The sequence below is a fragment of the Lontra canadensis genome, unplaced genomic scaffold (assembly GCF_010015895.1).
Source record: "Lontra canadensis isolate GAN:19392208 unplaced genomic scaffold, GSC_riverotter_1.0 scaffold179, whole genome shotgun sequence".
NCBI lineage: Eukaryota > Metazoa > Chordata > Mammalia > Carnivora > Mustelidae > Lontra > Lontra canadensis.
The window spans coordinates 2,640,205-2,648,827 of NW_022631173.1; the positions used below are offsets into that span (position 1 = coordinate 2,640,205).

At 57.6% G+C, this 8,623-nt stretch overlaps 1 protein-coding gene across 1 annotated transcript in view; it reads left to right on the forward strand.

The window, feature by feature from the left end:
- The window catches only part of TRABD2B (TraB domain containing 2B), a 202,143-nt gene extending 194,120 nt beyond the window's left edge, over window positions 1-8,023 (forward strand). The window contains exon 7 of the mRNA XM_032846633.1: window positions 5,488-8,023. Within this exon, the coding sequence (XP_032702524.1) occupies window positions 5,488-5,701 (214 nt within the window). The 3' untranslated portion in view covers window positions 5,702-8,023. The remainder of the gene's footprint in view (window positions 1-5,487) is intronic.
- Window positions 8,024-8,623: the final 600 nt, after the last annotated feature.

Sequence of the window (8,623 nt, forward strand, 5' to 3'; positions counted from 1 at the left end):
CCAAGACCACACAGCGAGTGGGCTGTGAAGTCAGAGCTCACACCCAGGTCTGCCTGACGCTAAAGGTCACATTTGCCCATGGCCATGCAAATGCCCCTCCCGCAGTAGCCTGGCAAGCATCTCCTCCATCCACACTGGCTGTGTCCCTTCTCTCCTCCCCCACATCCCGCAGCCCCCGAAGGCACCCCCGTCTCAGCACAGTCACACGGGCTGCAGTCCCTCACTTGGGTTTAAAGGCCTGGGGGCCCTGGGCACCAGGTCCAGGTTGGACTTCTCTGGCTGCCAGGGGCCTCATGGAGGTTTTGTGGACCCTCCCCTCAGCCCTCATTCCCTGAGACAGAAACACCGTGGAGGAGGTTTAGAGAAGCAGCAGCCCTTGGCAGGGTGATTTAGGAGGACCCATGGAAAGGGCCAGGCATGTGTCCTCAGACAGCTGTGAAGTGGTGGTACAGAACTCTCAGTGAGCCCCCACATCAGAGGGCCAGGAGGGTGGCGGCTGGGCAGGGCTCATTCCCTGGCTGTGTGCGTTATGGGGTTCGTGACAATCCTCGGTCTCTCCTTCTGTGCAGGTAGGGCCTTGACCGTCTCCAAAGGTCAGGCCAGTTCTGCTGCTCTCTCCCTCCACAGCTGCACTATGTGTGCATGCGATGAGGGTAGAGGGTTGGATAAAGAAGGGGACAGAGAGCGGGGCCATCAGGACAGACAGTCATGAGGAGGCAGGTGCAGGAAAGAGAGCTCCTTCTAAGTGCTGGGCATGGCTGGAAGCAAGGCACAGGTAGGCCTCAATGTGGACAAACCCAGAGGGCTTGTGAGTGTACCATACTGGACACACACACACACACACACACGTATCATTGTTCTTCTGGGCCTTAGTTTCCCTGAGGTTTGAGCAAGTGCCCAGGGCCCCCTCGAAGGGGAAAAGACACTGTTCCACCTCCTAGGCCCCTGGGAGAGCCGTGCCCACCTCCGCCTGGCCTGCCCATCCTGCCCCAGGTTCCCCAGCTCCAATTTCTCCCAGCAAAACCAGACCTTCTCCTGAGAGGGTCCTGCATGGTCGGCGTCTCTGTGTGAGGCCGGAATGCCGTGAGATCACAGTTAGAAGATATCCCGTGAGAAATGGGAAACAGGATCTCCATGAACAACAGCACAGACAAATGCAGGCAGAATGGGCATCAGAGCCCAGCTCTTCCTGGGGCTTGCTTTGAGGGTTAGAAAGCAAATAACAGGATGCTATGAAGTGGTAAGCTGGCGCCAGGCCACCTGTGATGCTCAGTGACCGTGGTCTCCAGAACTGCTGGCGGGACTCTCGGGCTGGCCTCAGATGCCACTCTCCCCGCCCCAGCAGGAGCTGCTCAGGGGCCCTTAGCTCAGCTTCTGCTACAAGCCTTCAGTGAGCCTCTGGGTGGGTGCTGCTCCTGCCGCTTAGCAGGAGCACACTGGGCACATGCTGGTTCCCCAGCCCCACGTTGCTAGGCACAAGAGCAGGTGGGAACAAGGGCAGGAGAAGTCTCAGGTCACAGCCAGCTCCCAACACGGTGTGGCCGAAGAAGCCCTGGAGCCCCGGAGTGCTCCTGTGCCTGCGAAGGAATCAGACAGCCGGGGCCACGGGGAGGATGAGGCCATTCCCTGCAGAGAAGGCCATGAAGCCAAAGGCATGGAGGTGGGCACAGGCCTTCGACATCAGGACATCGAGCTGCAGGGATACCTGTTGCCACAGATCTCCACCGGCCTCTGACCCGCTTGGCTCGAAGAGGCAGAGGCAAGACCACACTGACAGCGGGGTCTCCTCCAGCCGGACCACATCAAGGGCTGTACCCCCGGGCAGCAGGACCACCAGTCACCTGGACCCCAAGTCCCCTCTCTACTCTGTGTCCCTGGAAGCCTCCGAGAAGGTCGCCCGGGGCATAGCCAGTAGCCCTTTGCATTGGGAGGAAAGCCACCACCTACGAAGACCCCCAGTACCCAGCCCCAGATGCTTTTGGAGACCCTCTAGGTGCAGGGGTCCAGGAAGCCCCCTGGAGGGGCCTCCGTGGGCAGACAGCTGACAGTGTCTCGAGCAGCAACCCTCCTCTGTGCTTTACATCTCAAGCTTCTGCCTAAGCTCTCCCTTCTGGCTTCTACTACTAGAAAACATTTTTAAATGCATGTGTCTGTTCCTGCTCCTTCATTGCACACATAGGGAAACTGAGACCTAGATGAGAGGACTTGCCCCAAGTCACACAGCAGACGGGGACATATGGCATTCTTGAACAGGGCTTCAGCAGTCCACCCAAGCAGTGGGGCCCTTCCCCATGCGAGGGGCCCAGTCGGCTCGGAGCAGACTCAGCCCGTTGGTGCCAGCCGTCTGTGGAGCCTGGGAGCCCTCAGTGTTTGGTTTGGCTTTGAGGCCCCTTTGCCATGAAACAGTTTTCCCCTGCATGGGCCTGGGATCTTGGAGTGGGGGGAAGAGGGATCTGGACTAGGAGACTGAGCTTTGTGAGCAGAGTGGGCTGGGAAGGTGGGGGTATTTGGAGGGGCTTTCCGCCCCCCACCCCATTTCCCTGGGACTCCTTCCAAGCAATAAAACCCCCCGCTCAGGCTCCAAGGGGGAGTGTGCATCTTTGCTTTTCAACATGTGAAAGCAAATGCCTTTGGGCGCCTTGCGAGACATAATTTTCCTAACTCCTACTTATCTTCCTTCTGATGGCGGGGCTGGCTGCAGCCCGCCTGGGCCCCCGCTGGGGCACTGCAGGTGGCACAAAGCCTCTCCTCTTGAGGCCAGGTCTCCTAGCCTCCTGGCTGCTCAGGCTGAAAGCACAGGGCAGCTCCTGGGAAGGGACAGTCGTGGACCCTTTGTGTAGCGTGTGGAGCTTTTCTCATTAGAAGAGAAAGGGAGAGAAGGGGCTCAGGTAGTGGCACGGGCTCAGGCGTGACCCTCCCTGGGCCAAGCCCTCCCTCCTCCCACCCCGGCGAGCCTCCACACACGGGTTTTCCAGGTCTCAGCAGGAAGCAGCACGCCGACCTGTGTGCCCTCCACCGGGCGCTCCTCCGTATCCCGATCCCCTGCAGGCTGTCCTGTCAACCTGGAAATGGGGATAATGAGGTGACACGGGTACAGCATCGCAGTGTCTACGGGCTCCTAGGAAGCGCTTCGTAAATGGAGGAAGCTGCTCGCGGGGACCGACGCACACGAACATACGATGCTAAAGAGCCGAACCGTGTCATGTGTCCAGCGTGCCGGGCGCTGCTCAGGGCCCTTCCCAAGCAAGAGCCCATCCAAGCACCTCTGTAGACATAGGTACCTGTGTGCGACACGGCCGCAACAGTGAGACCTACGCGAGGTTTTGTGGGGACGTTGAACCAGGCCTTCATAGGTGGGTGGGACAAGGCAGCAGGACAGTCAGGGTGACTGGACAGGGTGGCGCGTGCTGGCGGAGGCAGGATAGGTGAGGTCGGCTGGTCCCCAACTGTGTGAGAGGTCTCGGTGTCCTGCCGGCGGATACAGGGTGGGCCATCCTCTGCCAGGCGCTGTGGGTCATTGCGGGCAGTCAGAGCCACCTGGTCTGCCTGCTTCTGTTCCACAGGCACACTCCCTCCTCTCCTCCTAGCTATTCTCGAGGTTTCTAAAGACAGAGGAGCACAGTTCATGACCACTGTAGATGCCAGGTGGAGAAGAACTTCATGTGAGGGTGCGGCAGGTTCTCATGGCTGGAGCACGGCCAGGAGTAGAGAACGAGGGACAGGCCAGGAGCGAGGACCTTCTTGACTGAGGGCATCTGGACACCTACTTCCTGAGCAGAGGCCCCAGCCTGCTCGGAGGCAGGGGCGTGCATGGTGACCCCAGGCTGAGCCAGGCTGTGTGAGGGGCATCTGGCCCTGATGGCTGTGGGGCCGGAGCTTGGTGGTGATAATGACGGAGTTCACAGTGGTTATGGCCGGTCATTGGGACCTTGTGTCTGGCACATGGAAGTGCAGGCCAAGGTAGAGCGGGGGACGATCTGAGGGCCCAGAGAGTGAACAGCCTCCTGGGGAGGGGCAGTAAGCACTGGAAAACAGGGCCGCGTCCCACACGGAGGAGGCTACCCACACCACAGACACCCAGGGAGGGGCAAGCTTCCTGCCCCTGCCTCAGCTGCTAGCAAGCACCTTCTGTGTGCCTGGTTCAGATCCCAGCCTCCTTGTGAGTCCTGGAGCAAGTTACTTAACCTCTTGGTGCCTCAGTTTCTTCCTAAGTAAAATGGGGATAAGAGTCGGATCTGCCTTATAGTGTGGCCATAAGGATTAGGGGTTGATGTGTACTAGGTGCTGGCTCAGAGCTGCCACAGGCTGGAGTAAGTACTTCTCTGGCCACTAGGGGCACCCTCAGTCACATGCAAGGTAGACTGTCTTCAGGCTGACTGCTGTGTCACCTCTTCCAGGAGGCCTTCCTGGCCCTATCCCGGACAGGGGCCCATCTGTGTGCCCCCTACCCAGTTTCCCCTCCCTCCTTTGCACGTCTGCTGTGATGGGACTTGTTAGGTCCTCTGTCGCATCTCCATCTGCCTCCCCTCCCAGGGCTCCACGAGAGCAGGTGGGGTCCAGTGCCCCTGAACTCCAACTCTCTTTTCATCCTGGAGCCTTCTACCCCATGGCCTCTCTGGGTTATACCTCTGTCCTTGTCTGCCCTTGTCCTCTCTCTTCCTCTGTCCCTGGCCCTCTCTTTGTTGATGATGTGCTATCTCTCTCTTTCCAGAGCTTGAGCCATTTACCCACCCTACCTGGCCCCTGTCCTACCCTGCACTTCCCCATGTCACTGGGTGCTGTCCTCAGCCAGCAGGCTCGTTCTGCACTCAATCTCCTTATTTCTCTGTCTCTCCTCCTTCATTCTCCCTTTCATAGGTTTTCTTGAGCCAACAATCTCACCCATTCCCTCCAAAAATGGATTCTATTTTTATGAGTTCATGAAGGATCACAGCTTTCCCTCAACCTCCCTGGGCTTATGTAGAGGGCGGCTGACCCGGGCTCCTGCCCAGGCAGTGCTTTCTCCTGGGACCCAGTGCCATTTAGCCTCTCTGAACTCTGGCCCTCTCGTCTAGGGAAAGGGGGTGAAGAGACCCACTGTGAAGGTTGGTTTTGAGGCCCGAGAGACCCTCAGTAACTGGTAGATGTTATCAGGAGGGCAGGAGATGGTGGGGTTGTCTGTGTGGTTGATTTCCTGTCTATTTCGGGCTGGGCGGGGACAGTGGCAGGAGAGCGCCTGCGCACACAGGCCTGGAGGCCGACTCCCCCAGCTTGACCCCAGACCCAGCCCCTCTGTGGCACTTCAGTTCTTCCTGCCCTGGGATCTGTATCGAGTGGTCATGCTTGGGGCCTTCAGCTTCAGGAGCTCACTTTCCCTGCCCAGCCCCATCTCCTCCATTTTATAAGAAAGTAGATTCCCTAAAGTCGCCTCTGAACCCCAGGCCAGAGCCCAGGACGAGGCTACTGAGTGGTCGTTCCGGGGTTCTCCCGCTTTCTCTCTCCCTCCAGCACGGCCGCCTCACCGCCCCCGCCGCCCCTGCAGCCCACACACAGCCCTGGGACCGCGGGGCCAGCCTTGCAGCTCTCAGAGCGGCTTCAGCAGCGGGAAGAGCCGGGCCCCACCAGCAGCACCTGCCGCCCCCAGCCCACCCTGGGCCTCCTCCCCGCCATTGTGGCCGGCGTTGCAGCCTCCCTCCTGCGGCACCGCCTTGGGCCCTCCTGACCTTGGCCACCAGTGCAGAGAACCCAGAGAAACCACAGGAGGGTGTGTGGCCACCCCCCCAACACTGCCCCTGCCACCATCTCCGGGGTGCCTGACACCTCAAGGGCAGTCCAGACGGGATCCGTTAGAACACTAGAGCTTTATTGTACCCGAGTTACATCTTCTTTTTTGTAGAAGGATCTTAATTTCCCATAGTGCTATGGGGCTCTTTTGTAAAATGTGTCCATATTAAAAAAGAAAAATGTATTTATTCTTACCGATAAAACTATTTTTATGTGGCCTATGTTAACCCTTTAAGTAGCCCCAGCACCAACCCAGGAGGTGAACCCAGGCTGCCAGGAGGTCTGCAACCTCAGGCAGACCATGGCCTTGAACTGGCTTGCTCCTAGGCCCGCAGAAGCCTCCACTGTCTGGGTTTGGCTTCTCCCACCACGGGGACCTCAGAGAGAGGGGCAGGCAGACAGGCTTATTAGCTTTTGAAGCTGGATCTGGGAGCCAGAGATGTGAACGCTGACGACTTCCCTCCCGTGGCTGCATCCTAGGGTGGGAAGGTACTTTAGGAAAGAATGCTGCTATTTTGAAAACCGTGAGTGTCTGTGAACTGGCCTTCCAGAGCTCTCGGTAAGTGTTTGGACCAAAGCACGGGGGTGAGGGAGGGATGGTGGTGCCGAGGGGGACCATCCCCCAGCCCTCTGTGACAAATGGCTAAGTTGAGATCCAAAGAGAGGAAGGTGGTTGCCCAAGGTCATGCAGCAAGTGGGAGAGCAGGGGTGTGAATCCAGACCCCTCTGTTCTGGTTTCATTAGTCTTCTTTGAGCCTGACTTGTAGAAGAGCCTGTTGAAGTCACGGCCAAACTGAGTGAGCTGAGTCCAAGGCAGGTGTGGGCACAGAAGGGCCATTTTAGGGACAGAGGCTCTAGGAGTCGCACAGTAATAATAATCCTAATGTAAGCCACCCTTTGTCCCGAACCTGCAGCACGGCAGGCATTTTGCACACTCACTTTGTCACTGATCCTCATGCCAGTTCTATGAGATGTGATTGTCCCCATTTCACAGATGAGGAAACTGAGCCCCCCCCCAAACGGATAAACTGACTTGCCCAAGGTCACCTGGCTGGGACATGACCCCAGATCAGTATGATTCCAAAGCAATGCTCATCCCCTGGACCGTATTTTGCCATGTTCTTTCTGCACAGGGAAGCTCCAAGGAAAGGAGATCTCCCCCAGATGGGCCAGCACAAGCCCCTTGTCCCAGCCCAAGAGACCCCTTGGCCACAGTCACTCATGTTAGCCCCTCTGAACGAGGGGTTCTGGCAACAACTTGTGCACAAGCTTGTGTCCCATGCCCCAACTTGTCTTATCTTGGAGCTAGTGAGAGGCTTTCCTACCAAATCAGGGGCTGGCAGGTGGGAGAATCTGGGCAGGCAGGCAGGTAATTGAGACTTAGGGAGACTGACCTCATTCCTCTGCCTCCAGCGTGGTAGCTGAGAAAGCAAAGGACCCAGGTTGCCTTCCTCCTTGCCCTAAATCCTCATTGGACTGGAGGCTCACCAGTTACAGAGTTCTGGAACCCAAGAGCAGAAAGGGCCCCTCGTTTGACAGATAAGAACAATAAGAGTAATCATGAGGCCCAGAGAGGGGAGGCACTTCCCCAAGACCGCACAGCTGGGTGGGTGTGCTGACTCCCAGCCCAGTGCTCCACGGCATCACCACACCATGGACTTCCCTGGCAGGCCTGGCACTGGCTGATTAGACCCAGTGTCATTGTGCCCCTCCCTGCAGCTGTCTCCCTTTTGAGACAGAATTTTCGGGCAGCTCTGGATGACTAGAGGTCCCATGAGCATCTTGGCCAGCAGTGAGCTTCTTTTCATCTTGGCCCCAAATGGGCATGTTTGAGCTTGAGACATGGCAGAAGCCCTGAGATCTGCTTCAGAGGGTCCAGCCAGCCCCATGGGCATCGCATTGTAAACTGAACTTGACCCCATGGCCTCGAACTGGCTGGAGTCCATTTGTCTTTGGCAGAGCTGTGGTTTCCTATTCCTGAGCGGGAAGGGGCTTCACTGACTTCCAGCGCAGGCTCAGAAGGCCTGTCAGACATCAAACAGACGGTGCGGAGCACTCGGCCCATGAAATAAGTGTCAAGGAATTGGAGGCACGCAGGCCAGATCTCGCTCAGTTCAGGGCAGAGTGTGGCATGAGACGCACTCAGACGAAGCTTGAGGTGAATTAAAGAGGAAGGCTTTGGGTAACAGTCTGCATACCCGACTACGTGCCCAGATCTGTGCCAGGCACGAGGCCAAAGAGGTAAACCAACAAGCTGTGGGACTGCCGAGCATACACGGTGCCAGGCCTCATCTGTGCACCTTTCCTGGCCTGAGGAACCCCCTGTCATCGACATGGAACAAGCAACCCAGTCGTAGGTTCCTAGAAGGAACTTTAGAGGTTGTCCTACCCAGGCCCCTGACCACAGACAGATTCAGCCCTCATCTTTCCCAGATCTGTCCACTGGAGAGCTTGGGAAATTCCAGACGTTCCCTCCAGCAAGCGCTCAAGTGTTTAAAGAAAGATGGATGGCGGCAGATGGGTGGGCTGGCTGGTTAGGTAGGCCTGCGCCGACGGGACAGCCCGAGCCAATGTTGATCAGACGTCTGCAGCCTGAGCTCATGGATCCCAGCGGCCCACCCACTGGCCAGGCTGGGAAACGAACCGAGCTTTTGTCCCAGAAGACCTGAAGCACGTCTGGGGAGATCTGTGCGGCTGGGTCACTGAATTCTCTCATCCCAAGCCAGGGAACCACCACACCGTCCGTAGCTACTTAAACATTTTGGATGACCTATCCACCACTGCTGACATTTCTTCCAGCATGTTCTATGTGCCTGACCTCATAAAAAGTCCCTGTTGCTCCAAAAGCCCCATGTCCTTT